General features: G+C 41.4%; 1 protein-coding gene across 3 annotated transcripts in view; it reads right to left on the bottom strand.

Annotated features, from left to right (window-relative positions):
• ADPRHL1 (ADP-ribosylhydrolase like 1) overlaps positions 1–21528 on the bottom strand; it is a 67580-nt gene that overhangs the window by 6753 nt on the left and 39299 nt on the right. The window contains exons 6-8 of one of the 3 annotated variants that reach the window (XM_040336255.1): positions 11206–11338; positions 8554–8707; positions 1301–1331 (exon numbers count right to left, since the gene is read on the bottom strand). In XM_040336255.1, the coding sequence (XP_040192189.1) occupies positions 1325–1331; positions 8554–8707; positions 11206–11338 (294 nt within the window). In that variant the 3' untranslated portion in view covers positions 1301–1324. Of the gene's footprint in view, positions 1–1300; positions 1332–7977; positions 8708–11205; positions 11339–21528 lie in introns of those variants that run through there. The other 2 variants (XM_040336254.1, XM_040336256.1) reach the window with 2 other exon arrangements.

Genomic DNA, 21528 nt, shown 5'->3' on the forward strand with positions numbered 1-21528 from the left:
CTGGCCTCATAAATCTAGAGAGCAACAAACTTAATATAACTCAAGACATAACACGTTAAGCATTAAAGCCTGATCCAGCAACAGTCCCTAGGCACAGCTAATAACACACACTGGGAGACTACTATTATGGGAAAATACACTTTCAGTAAAATACTAACATTTGTTTATTATTTGGGTAGAGTAAGGCAGGATTTGACACTCATTTATGACCCAGTGAATAAAAAATGCCTACTCCTGCAAGCCAGTCGCTGACATCCAAGGCGCTTGTATGTACTAAATTTCCTGGTCCCACTTTCTGGAACATATTCTAATTGCACTGTTATGGAGAATCCACCATAATGCTGGTGTCACCAATGCCTTATAGTTTCTCCATAGAAAAATATGCATTTTTGTACTGTATCCATGCTATGTAGCTAATAAAGATTAACAAGACCGAGTACCGAGTTGCCAGTTTATTTCTACAATACCTTATAGATTCTTCATAGAAAAATATGCAACATTAGAGGAAAGAGGGAACTCAGCTCACACCAGTGGCCTGACTGCAATGTAGAGTTATGAAAGAGCCCATATCTTGAATTTTACATCTTCACATTTTAAGTGCTGAGAAAGGTCCTCTTTGAGCATTGGTAGAAATGTAAATATTAATTAATTTCTTAAAAAAAATAATAGCGAAATGCAGTAATTCATAGTAACCAATTAAAATTAATTTTATTGAAGCTATACCATTTTAAGATCGATGCTAGTTGGTTTTTGCATTTTGTGATTTGTTTCTGTTTTATTGACTAAGCCTGAAAAACTTGTTTTACAAAAGTGATAGGGCCCATTTGGGTGATTTTGCCATGTGTCTGATTTCGACTTAAAGTAGCCCTGCAAGATACCACCAAAAGTCACTGTTATAATGAATTAGAGCCCTCAGAGCAGCATCCTAAGCTGAGGAAGTTGACTCCAGCTGCAAGTTCAAATAATGGTCTCCTAGTGCACAGGTTCCTTATATTTTAATAAGACATGGATTTCATTGGCATTACACAATATTTATAATATCATAGCATCTTACACGGCATCATCTTAGATGCAGCAAAAGTTTCACTTCTGCTGAATTACATGTATTCCTGCACATTGTACAGTGATGTACAATACCTATAATTATGTTTATTTTTTTGACACATTGAAGGCTGTTCACAATAAAGGAAGCTATTGAGCACATGCTCAAAATATGTCATGCAAAGCTATATATGAAGCATGATGATGTCTTATGAGCAATGATGTAATGAAATATTAAGAGTTTCTACTGTGTACATACGGTATTCATACGTGTATGGTGAACTTAGAACCTGCAGATTATATAGAATATTGAAAATTTAATGATAAAAATTCTTATATACAGAATAAAGATTCTACTGAACTGTGCTAAATTAAAAAAAAAAATTACATCCAGGATTTCAAGAGTAATCACATGAATTAATGTCTTGGACTGTGTATTTGCATTTAAATTTGTGAACATATTCAGGAAAATATAATATAAGCTAAAACATCTCAAGGCCGCGGGGAAAACACTAATGCTAAGTTACTACTTTATCAATTCAAAATAGATAATAAGGTACCCCATTCTCTCAACCTTTCCCCATGGCTTTTATAAATAAACCCAAGAGGTCAGTCCCAATCTGCTGAATTAACCACTTCCATACCGGGCACTTACGCACCTTCCTGCCCAAGCCAATTTTCAGCTTTCAGCACTGTCGCACTTTGAATGACAATTGCGCGGTCGTGCTACACTGTACCCAAACAATTTTTTTATCATTTTGTTCCCACAAATAGAGATTTCTTTTGGTGGTATTTGATCATCTCTGCGATTTTTATTTTTTGCGCTATAAACAAAGAGCGACAATTTAAAAAAAAAAACACAATATTTTTTACTTTTAATTTAATAAATATCACAATTTTTAAAAAAAAAACACATTTTTTTTCCTCAGTTTAGGCCGATACGTATTCTTCTACATATTTTTGGTAAAAAAAATCGCAATAATCATATATTGATTGGTTTGCGCAAAAGTTATAGCATCTACAAAATAGGTGATAGATTTATGGCATTTTTATTTTATAATTTTTTTTACTAGTATTGGCGGCGATTTGCGATTTTTTTACTGTCACCGTGACATTGCGGCGAACACATCGGACACTTTTGACACGTTTTTGGGACCATTCACATTTATACAGCGATTAATGCTATAAATATGCATTGATTACTGTGTAAATGTGACTGGCAGGGAAGGGGTTAACCACTAGGGGGCAAGGAAGGGGTTAATATGTGTCCTAAGATGTGTTATAACTGTAGGGGGGAGGGGACTCTCAAGGGGAGGAGACAGATGTGTGTTAACTGGGAACACACATTGGTCTCCTCACCGCTGACAGGAGGTGGATCTGTGTGTTTACACACACACATCCACACTCTTGCCGTGATTACCGACAATCGCGTGCACCCGGCGGCAATCGCGGCCACCGGCACCCGCGCCGGGTCACGAGCGTCGCCGCGCGCCCTAGATCGCCGGGAACGCAGGACGTCATATGACGTCCACCCGGATCGAGAAGGGGTCCCTGCCGCCGTCATTTCACAATGAGGCGGTAGGGAAGTGGTTAAATATCATTAAAATAAATGACAAGAGTAATTTGTAATGTCCTTACAGGTAAGTGTAGAAAAGAACAATTGCCCTGAGATCTCCTTGTCCCAATGAATCTCACCGACCCAATGAAAAAAAGAAGCCTGGGGGTAATTCAGTTTTGGGAAGGTCTGTCACAGAGAAGGAAAGGCAGTGGTAGAATTTGGTTATGCCCTCCTCTGGATTGCTGCACAAAAAAATCCTACTGCAAATGTTATCCATAATTTTGTTGACATACTGATGCAGACCATGAACAGCGACTGAACTGCATAAATATCTATGGGACATAAAGGGAATGACTGCTGCGAGATTGCTGGAAAAACTAAAAAAAAACAATAAGCATTTCCACCCTGACAAACACTTGCTTTTTAGTGGAGTTAATTTCTTCATAACCTAATTATGTTCCAGCATTTTGCTTTAGTCACCAATTGTCAGGACTTACAGTATATATCAATACTTAGCCTTTAGCATATGCCCTTTATCTCAGAGGCATACAATCTTTTTTATGTGTGGCCTCAGGTGGCAGTATACCATTTTCTTGGACCGCATTTTTTGTGAGTTTAACAATATTTTCAGATCATTAAAATGCACTGTGACCAGACCTTGGTCATTAAATAATTTACAAAATCGCTTGAAAATAAGCCACCCTCATGTGTGTAATGTACAAAATAATATTTCTTTAAGAACTTATTTAAACTCTGCTCTCTAGTTTTATAAGAATGTGACATTCAGATAATTATACTATAGATTGGAATTTCATTTCACCCACTCAGCAAGATCCACAATTAAAAGTAAGGATATAAAAGCACTTTATTAACAGGCATATGACACACCCAGGATTGTAAACAGCATGTCTACTTTAAATTCATAATATACATGTCCATGCTTCTTAATGCAAACTAGTTTCAACTACAGCATAACATGCATCATACCATTCTCAGTAGATTGAAAATTTATATCACTACTTATGCATAATCACAAAGCATTGACACAAAACATACAAGCACACTTGTTTTATCCATGACACTATTTATAATTCTAAATTTCATAATTATCATTGTGTACTAACATGTTCCCCAACAGCACAATGGCACAATTATGATCACAGCAGACCATGCAGTTGCAGTGAGGCCCACAGGGCCCAGTACATTCTGGCTGTACAGTGATACAGTGGCGGAAAAAATAATTCAATCCCCTGCAGATTTTGAAAGTTTGCCCATTTAGAAAGAAATTAAGGGTCTGTGTGTAATGGTTATCATAGGTGTATTTTAAATGATAAAGACAGAATATCAAAAAAAATCCTGAAAAAACACATGATACTACACAGGGCTGGAATGGGCTACAAGACCATCAGCAAGAAGATTGGTGAGAAGGAGACAACTGCTGAAGCAATTATTCGCAAATAGAAGAAATACAAAATAACCATTAATCACCCTCAATCTGGAGCTCCAGGCAACATTTTGCCTCATGGGGTAAGGATGATCATGAGAAAAGTGAGGGATCAGCCGAGAACTACACTGAAGGAGCTTGTGAATCTCAAGGCAGTTGGGACCACAGTCACCAAACAAACCATTGGTAACCCAATACGCCGCCATGGATTGAAATCCTGCAGCACCCACAAGGTTTCTCTCCTAAAGAAGGCACGTACAGGCCTGTCTGATGTTTACCAATTAACATCTAAATGATTCAGAAAAGGATTGGGAGAAAGTGCTGGGGTCAGATGAGACCAAAATGTATCTCCTTGGCATTAACTCAACTAGCCATGTTTGAAAGGAAGAAAAATGCTTTGACCCTAAGAACACCATCCCTACAGTTAAAAACAGAGGTGGAAACATGTTTGGGGCTGTTTCTCTGCTAATGGTACAGGCCGACTTCGCCGAATTGAGGGGTTAATGGACGGGGCCATGAATGGTAAAATCTTGGATGAGAACCTTCTTCCCTCAGCCAGAATACTGAAGATGGGCTGTGGATGGGTCTACTAGCATAACAATGATCCAAAACATACCGACAAGGGAACAAAAGAGTGGCTCAAGAAGAAGCAAATTAAGGTCATGGTGTGGTCTAGCCAGTCTCCAGACCTTAATCCTATAGAAAATGTATGGAGGGAGCTGAAACCTCGAGTTGCCAAGCGGCAGCCAAGAAACCCAGGTGTTTGCAAACCTGGTAACCAACTACATGAAACGTTTTACCTCTGTGCATGCCAACAAGGGTTTCTCCACCAAGTACTAAGTCATGTTGTGCTTGGGGATCAAATACTTATTTTACTTACTGAACTGCAACTCAATTTATAACATTTGTAGCATGTGTTCTTTCTGGATTTTTTGGTTGATATTCTGTCGCTATCATTTAAAATACACCTATGATAAAAATTATAAACCCTTTATTTCCCTTGTAAGTGGGTAAACTTACAAAATCTGCAGGGGATCAAATCATTATTTTTCCCACTGTATATCTATACAGATAAAGCATTGGCAAATCATTTAGGATAAAATAAATGTGTATATATATAGATGAGTCTGAGCTGTCAGTTTGCTACCAAAATAACTAATGTAATTTAGCGTGGGCTAATGCTTTCGACCATCAAAAATATTAGTACTGATGTACTCTTAAGATAGAAATTGGAGACCAAGGGCCCTGCAGAGATTTTACTTTAGGACCATGTAATATATAGTTATATTTTATCGTTATATTTCAGTAGGAGTAGGAGGAGGATGTCAGTGTGTTAGACCTCATACACACGACCGAGAAACTCGACAGAATCCATCAAAAAAACTTGGTGGGAGAGCTTTTTTGCTGAGGAAAACGGTCATGTGTACGTTTTTCATTGAGGAAACTGTCGAGGAACTCAACGAGAAAAAAAGAGAACAAGTTCTCTTTTTCCTCAACGGGAGTCTCAATTTCCTCGTCGGGCTGGTTTTTGACGAGAAACTCGAGCGTGTATATGCTAAGAAACCCACGCATGCTCAAAATAAAGTATGAGACGGGAGTAAAAGTAGAGTTCGTAATGGAGATAGCACATTTGTCACGCTGTAACAGACTGAAAAGTGCAAATCGTCTCTTAACAAACTTTTACTTAACACGCAGTAACATGAGATTAGCAAAAGCAGCCCCCAGGGTTGTTCCAGTGGAATCGAACTTCCCCTGCCATGTATGTGTTGTACATCACCGCGTTTGAGAACGAGGAGATTTTGTCTTGACCGTGTGTACGCAAAGCAAGCTTTTTGAGTTCCTCGACTAGCCTAACAAGGAAATCGTCAAGGAAAACAATGTTTTTTTTTCCGACGAGTTCCTCAGTCGTGTGTACGAGGCCTAAGAGTCCTTGTGTGGATGCTTGGGTACATTTGTGTGTGGCCATAAAGGATTTTAATAGCTAATACAAATATCATTGGTACAATACTACTAGTTCCTAGTGTGTGTTATATGAGATTTAAAATGCCTTGTCAAAGTCTTGAAATCATCACTTCCTATTTTGAGCTTTTATTTCCCTTTCTGTGGTCACAAAAAGTTACATACTGTATGACCACAATGTGCTTTATTCCACAAACAAGAAATAATCCTACTACAATCTCTTTTCCTGTTTGTGGTATGCTATTGGGTTAGGATTGCTAATACAACAAATTTAAGTAGAACTCCAGCCATTTTAAATTTAGAGAGTGAGGAAAAGTTTATTCTTGGTTATTTTATCTCTGTTCCTATTGGTGAGTATTTTGACTTTCTGTCACTTAGTCATTGATTACCAAGTGCATCTTTCCAATGGAGGGAAAATAAAGCCATACATTATATATCTTTTCATGTAACAACACTGAAGAAATTACACTTTGCTACAATTTAAAATGGTGAGTGTACAGCTTGTATAACAGTTTAAATTTGCAGTCTTCTCAAAATAACTCAACATACAGCCATTAATGTCTAACCCGCTGGCAACAAAAGTGAGTACACCCCTAAGGCCCCTTTCACATTACAGCGGGAGCCGAGGTGGGGGTATATCGCCGCTAAAAATAGCGGCGCTATACCGCCGGGATTGCCGCGGGAATCAGCCGATAGCGGTGCGGTATTAACCCCTGCTAGCAGCCAATAAAGGGTTAATACCGCCCGCAATGTGCCTCTATAGAGGCGCATTGCGGGCGGTATTGCCGCTGTTTCCCATTGTTTTCAATGGGAAGAAGCGGTGAAGGAGCGGTATACATGCCGCTCCTCTCACCGATACAAAGATGCCGCTGACAGGAGATTTTTTTCTCTCCCGCCAGCGCATCGCCTCAGTGTGAAAGCCCTCAGGCTTTCATATTGCTGCAGCATGGTGGCCAAGACCATACAGCGGTTTAACAGGACAGGTTCTACTCAGAACAGGCCTCACCATGGTCGACCAAAGAAGTTGAGTGCACATGCTCAGCGTCATATCCAGAGGTTGTCTTTGGGAAATAGAAGTGTTCAGACCGCACACTGCATCAAATTGGTCTGCATGTCATCCCAGAAGGAAGCCTCTTCTAAAGATGATACACAAGAAAGCCCGCAAACAGTTTGCTGAAGACATGCAGACTAAGGATATGGATTACTGAAACCATGTCCTGTGGTCTGATCAGATCAAGATAAACGTATTTGGTTCAACAGTGTCAAGCTTATGTGGTGGCAACCAGGTGAGGAGTACAAAGACAACTGTGTCTTGCCTAGTGTCAAGCACGGTGGTGGGAGTGTCATAGTCTGGGGCTGCATGAGTGCTACTGGCTGGACTGGCCAAGCATGTCTCCAGACCTAAACCTTATTGAGCATATGTGGGGCGTCCTCAAACGGAAGGTGGGGGAGCGCAATGTCTCTAACATCCACCAGATCTGTGATGTTATCATGGAGGAGTGGAAGAGGATTCCAGTGGCAACCTGTGAAGCTCTGGTGAACTCCATGCTCAAGAGGGTAAAGGTAGTGCTGGAAAATAATGGTGGCCACACACAAGATTGACACTTTGGGCCCAATTTGGACATTTTCACTTAGGGGTATACTCACTTTTGTTGCCATCAGTTTAGACCAGTGTTTCTCAACTCCAGTCCTCGGGGCGCACCAACAGGTCTTGTTTTCAGGCTTTCCATTATTGTGCACAGGTGATTTGATCAGTTTCACTGCCTTAGTAATTACCACAGCAGTTTGATCTGAGGGAAATCCTGAAAACATGACCTGTTGGTGCGCCCCGAGGACTGGAGTTGAGAAACACTGGTTTAGACATTAATGGCTGTGTGTTGAGTTATTTTAAGGGGACAGCAAATTTACACTGTTATACAAGCTGTACACGCACTACTTTACATTGTAGCAATGTAATTTCTTTAGTGTTGTCACATGAAAAGATGTAATAAAATGTTTACAAAAATGTGAGGGATGTACTCACTTTTGTGAGATACTGTATATGTATATAGTTAGCATCTCTGTCAGGTTCTAATTGATTGCTGTTTGGATTTCTGTTGTTCACTCTCACTTCCAGTTCCAGAATCAGTGGTTATCGGGACTGAGAGTCAGGGAAACCCTTCATAAAAAAAAACAGCAATAAAAAAAATAAGAAATAAATAAAGAAAAGCTGCCAAACCAGTTGCTGGAGTGATCCCACCATCTTTTAAATATATATTGAAATTCTCTGAATGAACAGGTTTCCCTATAACACTCAAAAGTATTTGTTAAATTATTGACTCTTTATCAATAAACATCCTTTTTTTTTTGTTGCTTAAAGTTTACCATCCTTTATTTTGTAAAGAAATAAAAACATGACAGAGGTTGTAAATCTTCCCTATTATTTCCAGAAAATGAAGACAAACCCTTGGCTGGAGTTCTAAAATAGCAGATCTAACGGTGAAGTGACCAGAAGTATAGTTCCTTTTTAATATGTAGTATAAGAAATTGAAAATAGCTGAAATTGCTTTACTTCTCTTTTGAAGAAACTTGATAGAGTTTTTCTCCTAAAGATTCAAGTTTTTCCTTTAGCTCAATCTCCTGGTAGAGACCTTTTGGCACATTGTCGACACCGTACAGCAATCCAAAAAGACATCCAGCAATAGATCCAGTTGCCCCACTTTCTCCTGTAAGAACACAAACAGTACAATATTAGTCTTCAGTTTCAGGCTTGTGTGCCCACAGAAAATCCTAGAATCTTGCTGTGACTTTCATGTGTAGGTAGAGCATTGAGTAGAGCAAAGCATTGTGGGATGTGTAGTTCAGAATGTGGGGGTTTTACTGCCGGGTCTTCTTTCAGATATCTGGGACTCTGCTTAAAGGAGCCAGTAAAGTTATAATTAACCACATTGGTTATTTAACCACATTTGGGGTCATTTACGAAAGGCAAATACACTTTGCACTACAAGTGAAAACTACAAGTGCAAAGTGCACATGAAATTGCACTGAAAGTGCACTTGAAAGTGCAGTTGCTGTAAATCTGAGGGGTAGATCTGAAATGAGGGGAAGATCTGCTGATTTTATCATGTGCAACCTAAAATGCTGTTTTTTATTTTCTTTGCATGTCCCCCTCGGATCTACAGCGACTGCACTTCCAAGTGCACTTTCAGTATAGTGCAAAGTGGATTTGCCTTTCGTAAATAACCCCCATTATGTTTCTTTGCATTTTGCCTTATTAACAGAAATCCTTACCAGGGTGTCAGAGGATTTGCAGAATCGGGGGAACCAGTGGGGTACAGATTCTACCAGCGGCCCTCACGAGGGTAGCGCTACATGTGTCTGTTGTACCCAGTGGTGGCTGGTCCACAAGGGGACACCTCTGTTGATTTTATTCTTTTGAGAGGAATTATTTTCAATAAGAACGTAATACTTTAGCTGCTGCTGACTTTTAAAAACCAAATGCTTACCAGTGAATGGAGTCCAGCACTGTCTTTCTCCAGCCTGTTCTTCTTACCACAGGTCTTTGCACCGATATGTTGTATATGGGAGCCGGCTGTGGCTTTTGAGGAAGCCACAGCTGGCTTTACACTGCACATGCATGAACTCGTAAATAATAATGCAGCCCCCTGGGACATGTGAAATGTCCCAAGAGGCTTTGGGAAGGAAGGGGGCAGAGCAAGGGGCATCATCCTTGCCTAGGAAGTGAGAATAGGTACTGATAAAAATTGGTACTTGCTCCTCCTACACCTAAAAAAAATTGCAATTCAGTTACAGGGTGGGGTGGAGTGAACCAGCGGTATTTCCCCTTTTGACTGAAGTTCCGCTTGGAAGCGTTTGTTAACTCCAAAAAATTTAAATAAATATCCTGTTCCCTTAAAGCATGCTATACAGCATGTGTGCCCAACCAGTGGCCCGGGGGCCACATGTGGCCCGCGGAGCCCTCTGATGTGGCCCACAACCTCCTGCTCTGGGATGGAATGAAATAGAATAGAATACTGTTATTAAAGGTAAGTTTATTATATATGGGCATACCTGTTCTGCAGTGGTTACTGGGCTGCTTTCAAACTGATCCGCAGGTGCAGAGAAGTGCACCTGTGGGTTACCTGCACTGAGCCATAAACTTCTATTACCTGTGAGTTTGGTGTGCTGAGAGTAGAGTGGGCTCTATAGAGCCGAGTGGGGTGTTATCCACCCACTCCACTCATTGTGGCCCGCGACCGGTTACCAAGTCACTTATGTGGCCCTTGCTCTTCAAAAGGTTGGGCACCCCTGCTATACAGCAAATTGCTTGTGCTGTGTCATTTGGACCCCCGTATCACCTGGAATACCTGGCTGATCCTGCCTGGCTATACCCTTCCCTCTGCAAACTGACCACGATAATCATGACTTCTGAGCCCTGACACTGTGGTCAGTTTGTGAGATTTCGTTATCCACAGCCTGCTATCTGTCTCTTGTGTCCCTCCCCACCCTCCCCCTCCCCTCTCTGCCTGTCTCTGCTCATACCAGTGCCCCACCCCGCTCCTGCTGCTCCCATATCTGCTATTAAATACTCATATCCTCTCTGTATCATTATAATAATTGTCCCTGTGGCTGTGTTCTGTAAAAAATCTGCCCAATTGTACCTATATGAGCACGGCTCCTGATGCTCAGCTGATTGTTGGCTCTCTCTCCTCTCTCCCCGGCCGACATCACCGGTAGGGCTCAGCCCCGCCCACTGCAGTCATGAGCCGGAGAGAGAAGAGAGAGCCGACAGTCAGCTGAGCGCTGGAGCGGAGCTCATATAGGTACAACCTAGCACATTTTTTACAGAACACAGCCACAGGGACAATTATTATAATAGTACAGAGTGGATGGGAGTATTTATTAGACATGAGTTAGCAACCACTTAAAAACCCCACATTGGCTCTATCCAAAACAAAATATATTTTTTTACCTGGAATTCAGCTTTAAGGGAGTACAAAAGGCAATTACTGACCACTAATATATAGGCTGTTATCAAAAGGGCTATTACTAGGAGTGCATCTTATTACTATGAGTGCACCTATTGGCCATCAGTGCAAAGTGGCAGGTGCCATAGTGTAAGATCCTTGGAAGCTCCATCAACCTATTGCTATGGAGTCCTGTGATTTGTACTACCACCTCTGCCTACCTACAACTATTTATATTATTTATCATTACATCGTACCGCCATGGAACATAGCTCGGCTGCAAAGCTCCTCCCAGTCACCAGCAGCTCCCAACAGCGCATCATATGCAATCATAGGTGCATCATGCCCTCTTCTTCCACCACGGCCCTCTGAGCTCCATTTCTTATATGTCTGTAGAATAAAAACCCTCATTAGAGTTCTTTAGTCATATCAAATGTAAAACAGAAAAGTTCCATGTCATAATATAAATTTAGATGCAGCATTTGTGACACTAACATTACTTTGCTTTTCTATAAATTGAATCTCATATCTCCAGATTACATACCTTTTTACCACAGGAACCTAAAGGTCATCTGTCATAATAAGTGACCTTAAAGTGTTACTAAACCCACAATAGTAAAATCAGTCTGTATATGCAGTAAAGCATGCTTGTTATACACACTGTGGAACCTAAGGGGTTAATCTTGTCTTCTCTGATCCTCCCCTTTTTTCCCACTGTCCCCAATCTATCTGCTGATACAACAGAGCCCTAGGAGGCACTTCTGCACATGCTCAGTTTGGTGTGTATTGCTAGAGTTTTTTTTGGGGGGGGGGTGTATGTGATAAGCACAGGACCAATCAGCACTGTCCAGACAGAGGATCAGGGGTCATGCAGCCTCATAGGACAGACTGAGGGCGAATGAAAACTCCTCCTACAAGCTTTGCCCCAGTGCTCAACTACACACTGATAGAAGTCATAAGACTGCTATATACTGCTGATGAGAAAAGGTATTTATGAGTTTTTATTTACTAAAATAATTGCATTTCCATGTTTTGTGTAATGTGGGAGACCAGATATAGTGAATGCAGGGTCCTGGGCTTAGTAACACTTTAACTAATGCAACATCTTCCTGTTCCCGTGTTCTTCCAAGACTCTCAATTCAACAATCTATTGTAAATGCTGCTGCAATATTTATCTCATCACCCCTTTCTTTCCTGTTGCTCTTTTCACTAGCTTTTAGTCCATTTGAAAATAGTATTCAAAATATCACTTTATAACAGATAGCACTTTATAACAGATATCGCACCTATAATTCAGATATTATCTATATATATAAAACTCAACGTGTGTGTGTATGTATGTATGTTCCAGCATCACGTCCAAACGGCTAAAGATATTAACATGAAACTTGGCACACATGTTACTTATATGTCAGCAACAAACATAGGATAGGTGGTTTAACCCTTACCCACCCCCATTTGCCATGGTCGGGGTTTTCCTTTAAAGTCCCATTCAACTCTATGGGAAATACATGTTACTTCATAACTTCCAAACGGCTGTACATATTTCGATAACACTTGGTCACATGTTACTTATATGTCCACTTAAACTATAGGATTGTTAATTTATCCCTTAACTACCCCCATTTGTGAGGGTCAGGGTTTTTGTTTAAAGTCCCATGCAAATCAATGGGAAATGTATGTTCCCACATAACTTCTGTACACCTGGAGATATTTCAATAATACCTGGTACACATATTACTTATATGCCAAATAAAAATATATGACAGTTAAATTAACCCTTACCTACACCCTTATATAAAAGATGGGTATATTTATATTACTATGATTTTCCTCCCCAAAAGGTTAAGATAGGAAGACCGGGCAACGCCGGGTATTCAGCTAGTACATAAATACAATCCAGATGTATCTCTGTGCTATCTCAGTACCCAAACATCCTCCTCACTTATAGGGGTTGATTTACCAAAGGCAAATAGGCTGTTCACTTTGCAATGGATTTTTCCCGAGAACTGATTTCCATATCCCAATCATGTGCACACAAAAATAGCTTTTTTTTCTTTGCTTTACTAGCCTTTAGTAAATCAACCCCATAGTCTCATATGTGCAGCATCAAGATTACCACAAAGCAGTTGTCTGCCTCTTCAGTTCTCTTCTTTGTGCCCACCTCTAAAGTGTGTAAAGTTCTCCAAATGTCATATTTGTTTACATATCTTTATCTCTACCCTAATAATGTTTTACAGGTTAAACAACTTCCATAATCCCTCAGCCATTGCCTTTTTCCTTTGATCTTCATTTTGTCACCATCGTATTTGCTTTCTATCTATTAGATTGGATGATTGTTTGGGAAGGTTCTTTTCTCCTCTGTGTCTTGTTTTCATATTGTTTTACATTTAATAGCTAGTAGTAGTTAGTCACATTGGGCTAGACCTGTTCAGGTAAATGTGGCTAAAAAAGCTAGAGTATGGGGCAGATCCACGTACCTCAGCGCTTCTCTCCGCCGGGCGCAGCGTACCTAAGATACACTACGCCGCCGTAACTTATTTTTTTTCCCGAATCCTCAAAGAATTACCGCCGTAAGTTACGGCGGTGTAGTGTATCTTTGGCGGCGTATGGGCGCGGAATTCAAATGGCTGTGATGGGGGCGTGTTTTATGTAAATACGTCGTGACCAGACGAAAACAACGTTTTTTTTTAACGGCGCATGCGCGGTCCGTGGGGGTATCCCAGTGCGCATGCTCGAAATTAAACCGGAACAAGCCAATGCTTCCGACGGTGACGTCATTCTACGCAATTCCCTATTCGCGAACGACTTACACAAACAACGTAAAAAAGTAAAATTTCGACGCGGGAACGACGGCCATACTTAACATTGAGTACACCACCATATAGCAGCTTTAACTATACGCCGGAAAAAGCCGAACGCAAACGGCGTAAAAAAATGCGCCGGCCGGACGTACGTTCGTGGATCGACGTAACTAGCTAATTTGCATACTCGACGCGGAATTCGACGGAAACGCCACCTAGAGGCCGGCGGAAAAAATGCACCTAAGATCGGACGGCGTACTAAGACGTACGCCTGTCGGATCGATCCCAGATGCCGTCGTATCTTGTTTTGTAGATACAAAACAAAGATACGACACGGGAACTTTAAAATTACGCCGGTGTATCAATATATACGCCGGCGTAATTCTTTTGTGGATCTGCCCCTATTTTCCCAACACTCATTTGTACTGAAGAATCCAAGGCTGTCCTAGACCCACCGAGTCTGTAACTGGACAGTGAAAGGAGAAGCAGCAGTGATGAGCTTATCTCTATTCCTCACTTTATCTTTTTATCACCTAGTGATAACTGATTGGCTCCTTGTACTGTTTCTTTCTGGCACATGCCAGCCTTGCTCTACAGGTACTGAGAGAGGTTGATGCCAGGTGAAATTCCAATATTTATATTTAAAAATACATTTACTGATGTAATAATAATTGCAGAACTGCATCGATTTGTATCTGTCCAGAGTTTAGCTTTAAATGTGACTAACTACTGCTAGCTATACCATGACCAGGATTAATGAAACCCTTCAGACATACACTCACCAGCCACTTTACTAGATACACAATGCTAGTACCGGGTTGGACCCCCTTTTGTCTTCAAACTGCCATAATTCTTTGTGGCATAGATTCAACAAGGTGTTGGAAACATTCCTAAAAGATTTCGGTCCATATTAACATGACGGAATCACGCAGTTGCTGCAGATTTGTTGGCTGCACATCCTTGATGCAAATTTCCCATTCCAACACATTGCAAAGGTGCTCTATATGATTGCGATCAGGTGATTGTGGAGGCCATTGGAGTACAGTGAACTCATTGTCATGTTCAAGAAACCAGTTTGAGAGGATTTGAGCTTTGTTATATGGTGCATTATCCTGCTGGAAGTAGCTATCAGAAGATGGGTATGCTATAGTCTTAAAGGGATGGACATGGTCAGCAACAATACTCAGGCATTCAAACGATGCTCAGTTGGTACTAAGGAGCCCAAAGTGTGCCAAGAAAATATACCCTACGCCATTACACCATCACCACCAGTCTGAACCGTTGATACAAGGCAGGATGGATCCATGCTTTCATGTTGTTTAACCAAATTTAACCAAATTCTGACCATACCATCTGAATTTTGCAGCTGAAATCGAGACTCATCAGACCAGGCAACGTTTTTCCAATCTTATATTGTCCAATTTTGGTGAGCCTGTGTGAATTGTAGCCTCAGTTTCCTGTTCTTAGCTGACAGGAGTGGCACCCGGTGTGGTCTTCTGCTGCTATAGCCTACCTGCTTCAAGGTTTGATGTGTTTTGCATTCAGAGATGGTATTCTGCATACCTTGGTTGTAATGAGTTGTTTTTACTGTTGCCTTTCTATCATCTCAAATCTGCCCATCCTTCTCTGACCTCAACCAGGCATTTTCGTCCACACAACTGCTGCTCACTGGATATTTTCTCTTCTTCGGACCATGCTCTGTAAACTGTAGAATGGTTGTGCGTAAAAATCCCAGTGGATCAACAGCTTTTGAAACACTTAGGCCTTGTACTCACGACCGGATCTGTGCGCTGGAAACTGTCTGCCCGACAGTTTCCGGCGTACAAGGCTGATTTGTGTTTTGTTCCGCTGGCGTGTACACACCAGCGGACCAAATTCCCGTCGTACCGGAACGCGTGCACGTAAACTACGTACGACGTCACTATAAAGGGGAAGACCAAAGTTAATGGCGCCGCCCTCTGTTCCTCTTTTGCTAGTTACGTGTTTGCTCGTGTTAGTGAAGGTTTGGTTAGAGCTGATTCGCGCTTCTCGGTCTCCAGGCTTTGACAGCGTGTATTCACGGGTTCAGTGCGTGTGCTTGCGGTAACGTAGTTGTCATTCGGCTATAGGCAAGCAGGTTGTTTCTGCTTTAGCAGTTGCATCCTGTGCGCTCGTATCTGTTTGTCGCGCGTTTGTCGCAGGTAGTGCTGGATTTGCGAGTGCTTTCTGTTTCAGTGTGTTCTTGACTGACCAGCCGGCCGGTTTGAAGCCATGATGGAGCAGCAGCGTCAATTTTCGCGAGTTGGTGCTGTTTATGGGATGGCTGCTGGATATGTTCATTTGTCCAGTACTTTGGCCAGAAACAGGGGGCGGAGGCGTTTCTGGACCAAGAATTGGTTGCGCCAGCGTGACCAGTTCTCACATATGCCTCTGCTTAGGGAACTCCAGGAGAATAATCCTAATGACTTTAGGAATTTTCTCCGCATGACGGACCCCGTATTCAACCGTCTGCTGGATCTTCTGTCCCCCTATATCACGAGGCAGGACACTGTGATGCGCCAAGCCATCACGGCCGAGCAGAGGCTTATTGCCACGTTGCGGTACCTGGCGACTGGGAGGAGCCTGCAGGACCTCAAGTTCTCGACAGGCATCTCTCCGCAGGCGCTTGGGGTCATCATACCGGACACGTGTGCTGCCATCATCAAAGTTATGCATGAGGAGTATATTAAGGTAAGTTTCCTGGCTCTAATAATGTGGCCAACTAACTTTATTTTTATTTTCCCAGATATGCTGTGTGTTTAACTAACGTTAGCTTTTCTCCCTATGCATGTTGATATCAGCTTTACATGTTTTATTCTTGGCCTACCTGCATATTTGTCCCTTACCCAATATTAACCTGTCCAGCATGCTATCCTAGGGACAAACCCACCTTGCCATTTTTTCAAACAGGACTTTTTGGGGTTTTTCCCCCCCCCCCCCCCCCTTCAAACTTTTATTGTCCCCATCAGAGGGCTGTGGAGTCTCTTAATGAAGTGGCCCTATATATTTCATTTTCCAAATTCTCCATGCACATTTTTCTAATGCAATTTTAATACTGTGAACTGTCACAAGGATGCTTGTAGGATGTATTTGTTACAAAGTACTAAATCTCTAATTTTGTTTGTCCCCACAGCTACCCTCCACACCACAGGAATGGCAGTCTGTGGCTTCCCAATTTGCCCAGCGGTGTGATTTTCCTAACTGCGGTGGAGCAATAGATGGGAAACACGTCCGCATTGTGCCCCCACCCCGCTCGGGGTCCTACTATTATAATTACAAGGGTTATCATAGTATTGTGTTGATGGCGGTGGTGTCGGCACAGTATGAGTTTCTATATGTGGACGTGGGGAAGAATGGCCGGATGTCTGATGGGGGAGTGTTCGCACGGACTGATTTCTATGATCGTCTCCAAGCTGGTGGTCTGGCATTGCCACCAGATGAAGATAATGTGGAAGGACTTCCGTTTGTGTTCCTAGCGGACGAGGCTTTCGGGCTTGGTCCTCACCTCATGCGGCCTTTTCCCCAGAGGACCCTCACCTCAGAGAGGAGTGTGTTTAATTTTCGGTTGGCCAGGGCTCGGAGGGTAGTCGAGAATGCCTTTGGGATACTCACCAACCGGTTCCGCCTGTTCAGGACATCGATACATCTGGCGGAATATAAATTGGACACCGTTGTATTTGCCTGCTGCATTTTGCACAACTTTTTACGCAGGCACTCCCAGACGTACCTACCCGACATCGGTTCTGAGGCAAGACTACCCTCAGATCCCCTTCCCGGGCTGGACACTGGTCGCGCTGGCTTGGCCCCCCAATCAGCTCGTGAGGTACGCGACAAATATGTTGAGTACTTCATGGGTCGGGGGGCCATTGCTATGCCAGATCATATTTCTTTCTAATTCGGCCCCCAAAGAAAGGAATATTCTAAAAAATAATAAATAATTAGACCATTGGACTTTATACAGTTGTTTGTCATTAATGCTTTTTCTCTTTTTCTGTCTTCCTGGTTCTCTAACTAACTTCTTCAATTGTAATGCATAATTGATTTCTCCACTTTTAGTAACTAACCACATTTTGCACAGTATTCACTCATCTACAAACAGGGTATTGAGTCTAGAAATAAGAAGCAACTCCATTTGTAAATGTTGAGGTCAATTTTTTTTTATTTTTGCTTGTTCATGACCCCAAAAAAATTTTTTGATTTTTTTCATTACTCCCTGCTTTTGTACTTAGGAGTCTTCAAAAATTTTTAAAAAATTTTTTTTTTTTTCAGGTAATTCAACCAAAAATATTATGCAGATTATACATTTATTAACAAGTTCACTTTTTTTTTCCTCAAATATAGTTAGATTTATTGTTTACATATATATATATATATATAGATTATATTTGGTGGGGTGTTTACCGCCTTAAATTTATTTTTGGCCATATTTTTTAGGCACAAAAAACAATAATTTTGTAACCATTTTTCTTGTTTTTGGTGTGTTTTTCTAAAACAAAATTTTTGGGTGAGAATTTGGAGTCAAATCTCTACTTCACTAAATTCAGTGATTAGAGAGATTTATAATTCTATATATATATTGAAACTAATTTTTGGCGTTGTTTATTCTTTATGGTCTAAACTTTATAGTATCCCAAAATGTTCAACATGGTCAAAAAGTAACAAAATCAAATTCAAAAAATATAAAAACTCACAACAGCAGTCAGTCATGGTGTGCTTTCACACTGGAACACGCCAAAATTGGAAGATACACACATTCAGTGCAAACTCGCCAAATGTCATTGGTTCAACAGACAAATGGCCACATGTGCTATCTGACATCATGGGTGATCAATGTCTGTGTTTTGTGGGAGCAAACCCTTCCTCTCAACTACTTGAGGATGGAGGAGGGGGTTGGACCCACAAAGCACAGACATTAGATATTCTGTGATGGCAGATAGCACATGTTGGCACACTGTGTGTGTATCTTCAAATTTTGGCGTATTCATTATTCAAACTGTTAAAATGTTTGTGGGGGCGGGGGATGGGCGGGGGGTGTTTCAGTCTTTGACACGGCCCATCATGTCAATAATGTTCTTAAAATTTGCTTCGATTACCATCATTCTTTGCCGCATATTGTCCATTTCCGTGCTGCATTCCAAAAGGACATTTGTTACATTCTGTTCCATGAGAAACATCCTTTCACGCATATTGTGCATTTCAGTGCTGCACTCCATTACCTGCTGAATAATTATAGCAGCACTTGCACGTGAAAATATTGGCACACCATCCTCCTCCCCTAAACCAACAAAAAAAAAATGGCATTTACAATATTATTTTTCAATGAGGCCTATCTACATATGTTTTTTGGAATCAAGCTAGGGTGACACTGACCTGATGGGCTTCTCCTTTCCACCTCTTCGACATCTTCTATCACTCCTCCTTCTTCCACCACCTCCCCATCATCTTCAATCACTCCTCCTTCTTCCACCACTTCCCCATCATCTTGGACTCCTCCTTCATCCATCAATCCACCTTCTTTCAATTCGCCAAATTGTTCTTCCGCCACTTGCCCTTCATCTGCTATGACTTCTAAGTCCAAAATTACTTCTTCCTCCTCTCTTCCTTCCTCCTTTCTTCCTTCCTCCTCTCCTTCCACATCCTCCTCTCCTTCCACATCCTCCTCTCCTTCCACATCCTCCTCTCCTTCCACATCCTCTTCTCCTTCCACATCCTCCTCCTCCTCCACATGTTGAGATGGCAGATTTTGGCCTTGTCTGGCCCTCTCTGCCTCCTCCAAATGCTGGCGACTTCTTTCCCCTGAAATAAACCAAAAAAAATGTAGACTCATCAGCACACAGATATTGGAGAGCATAAATCGCACACATTGCTTAGAAGATGCTTTCATTTAGTTACTTTTATCTTTCACCAAACCTACATTTTGCAATTACTTCTATATGTCAAGCTCTGATCCTGCCCCTTTTTAGCAAAGTGACACACATGGATGTCCCCCCTAAACTGTATTTCTGGGATACCCTACCAAAACCCATTTTTGATTTGGGGAGACACAGGTGCTCTGCATTGCAGATGTGAAAACATCTGCTTTATTACCACTGTTTTTAGAATGAATCCTGTTTGCCTTTCCCATTCTCCTTCTTTTTTTTTATAGAACTAGCTTTTACACAATGTTTACAAACAAAGTTTTTGGCCAGTGAGCCATGTCCAGGTGTGTTGTTCCTGGAATAACCGAGCCTTTCTGATAAACTATGTGATGTTACGTTGTTTACTAAGAACACTGTTTGTAAATATGTAGTTATTTATGTTCTAAAAAATAAATAACAACATGTCTTTAAAATTACAAGCAGGCCAAGGAGGCAGATGGTGAAATATACATGGCAACACATTATTGCAGACAATCACCACCCCCCCCCCCCCAAACCCAATATATATTTACTTACTTTTACGCAGAATTTTAAGTATTTTCTTCATCTGATGTGGCTCCCTCAATTTTAAGTCTGACCATCGTTTCCTCAGCTGTTCCTTGGACCTGGTGATCCCAAACATCCTCTGCATTCTCCTCGCCACCTTGTCCATAATATGTGCCTTTCGGCGGTTAGGGGTCTTGTATGGCCCTAATTCACCATCATAGTCCTTTTTTCGCATGATGTAAACTAACTCCACCATTTCCTGGAACCGCATATTAGTGGCTTTATATCTTCTTTTCCTTGATCGGGACGTCCCTGCCTCTGTCCCTTCACTTGTGGCATGAGAGCATCGTGCCCGCTCGTGTGACATCGCCATCTTTCCTTTCCCACAGAGATTATGGGCGTGGAAAAGATGAATTCTTACGCCATGGGCGGAGAAGAGGGCGGCGTTTAATACATACGCGGAGTGTAGAGAATGCAAACAACGTGTTTACGTCGTTTACGCGGAGAATCTTCGAGCGCATCCAGAACATACACAGTTAACGCCATATTTCCTAAACTCATTGATTAGGGGCCTCGCAAAGGTGACGAGGGCGGGGTTTAATAAATACGCGGAGTGTTTAAAAGGTGCACGCCGTGATTACGCATCTTACGCGGTAATTAGGCGAGCGTGAGAAACGAGGAGCGAGAGACAGGAAGGTAAGGAATTTAAAAATGTGATCAGCAGAGGCCTTGAAAATGTAGACACATGGGATGGGGGTTTGGGCTGTTGGTTGCACCCTTTTTAAGCTATTCTGTCTATGGGGTACCACAATGTTATTTTGGTATCCAAATGCTTTTGGACACCTCACAAAATAGAGATGTGAACAATGCTGTACCTCATTGACAAGTTTTTGAATGGTGTATTCAGATCAGGCAAAGTATTGTTCAAGTGTTGGTTGTACAGAGGTCATTAGGAAGTGTCTTTTATGTCATCCATTGTCAGGGGTATGAGATTTACACATGAAAGAGTGCCTAGATGAAAACTGTCATTTGTAAGCATTGTTTAATTTAATATATTTAAAATATTTACTGCAATGTGAACAATGGCTCTGCATCTAGCAAATCAATGTTTGGTACAAGCAATGCGGCCGAGCTGCCAATCATTGTTTAAACAAGAGAGACTGTGTTTGGAATTAGATATAGGTAATAAATTTGAAGACACATATTAGATCAAGGTCAACGCTGATCCTTTTGAATATTTATTTTTCTGTGGTTTATGTTTTTGTAATCTAGACTCAAAAAGAAATATAATTTTTCAAAAATTGCAATGGACCTCCTACAAAGCAAGGAATCTATAGAGGCCTTACTTCAAAAA

This window comes from Rana temporaria, chromosome 2 (genome assembly GCF_905171775.1).
Source record: "Rana temporaria chromosome 2, aRanTem1.1, whole genome shotgun sequence".
Taxonomy (NCBI): Eukaryota; Metazoa; Chordata; class Amphibia; order Anura; family Ranidae; genus Rana; species Rana temporaria.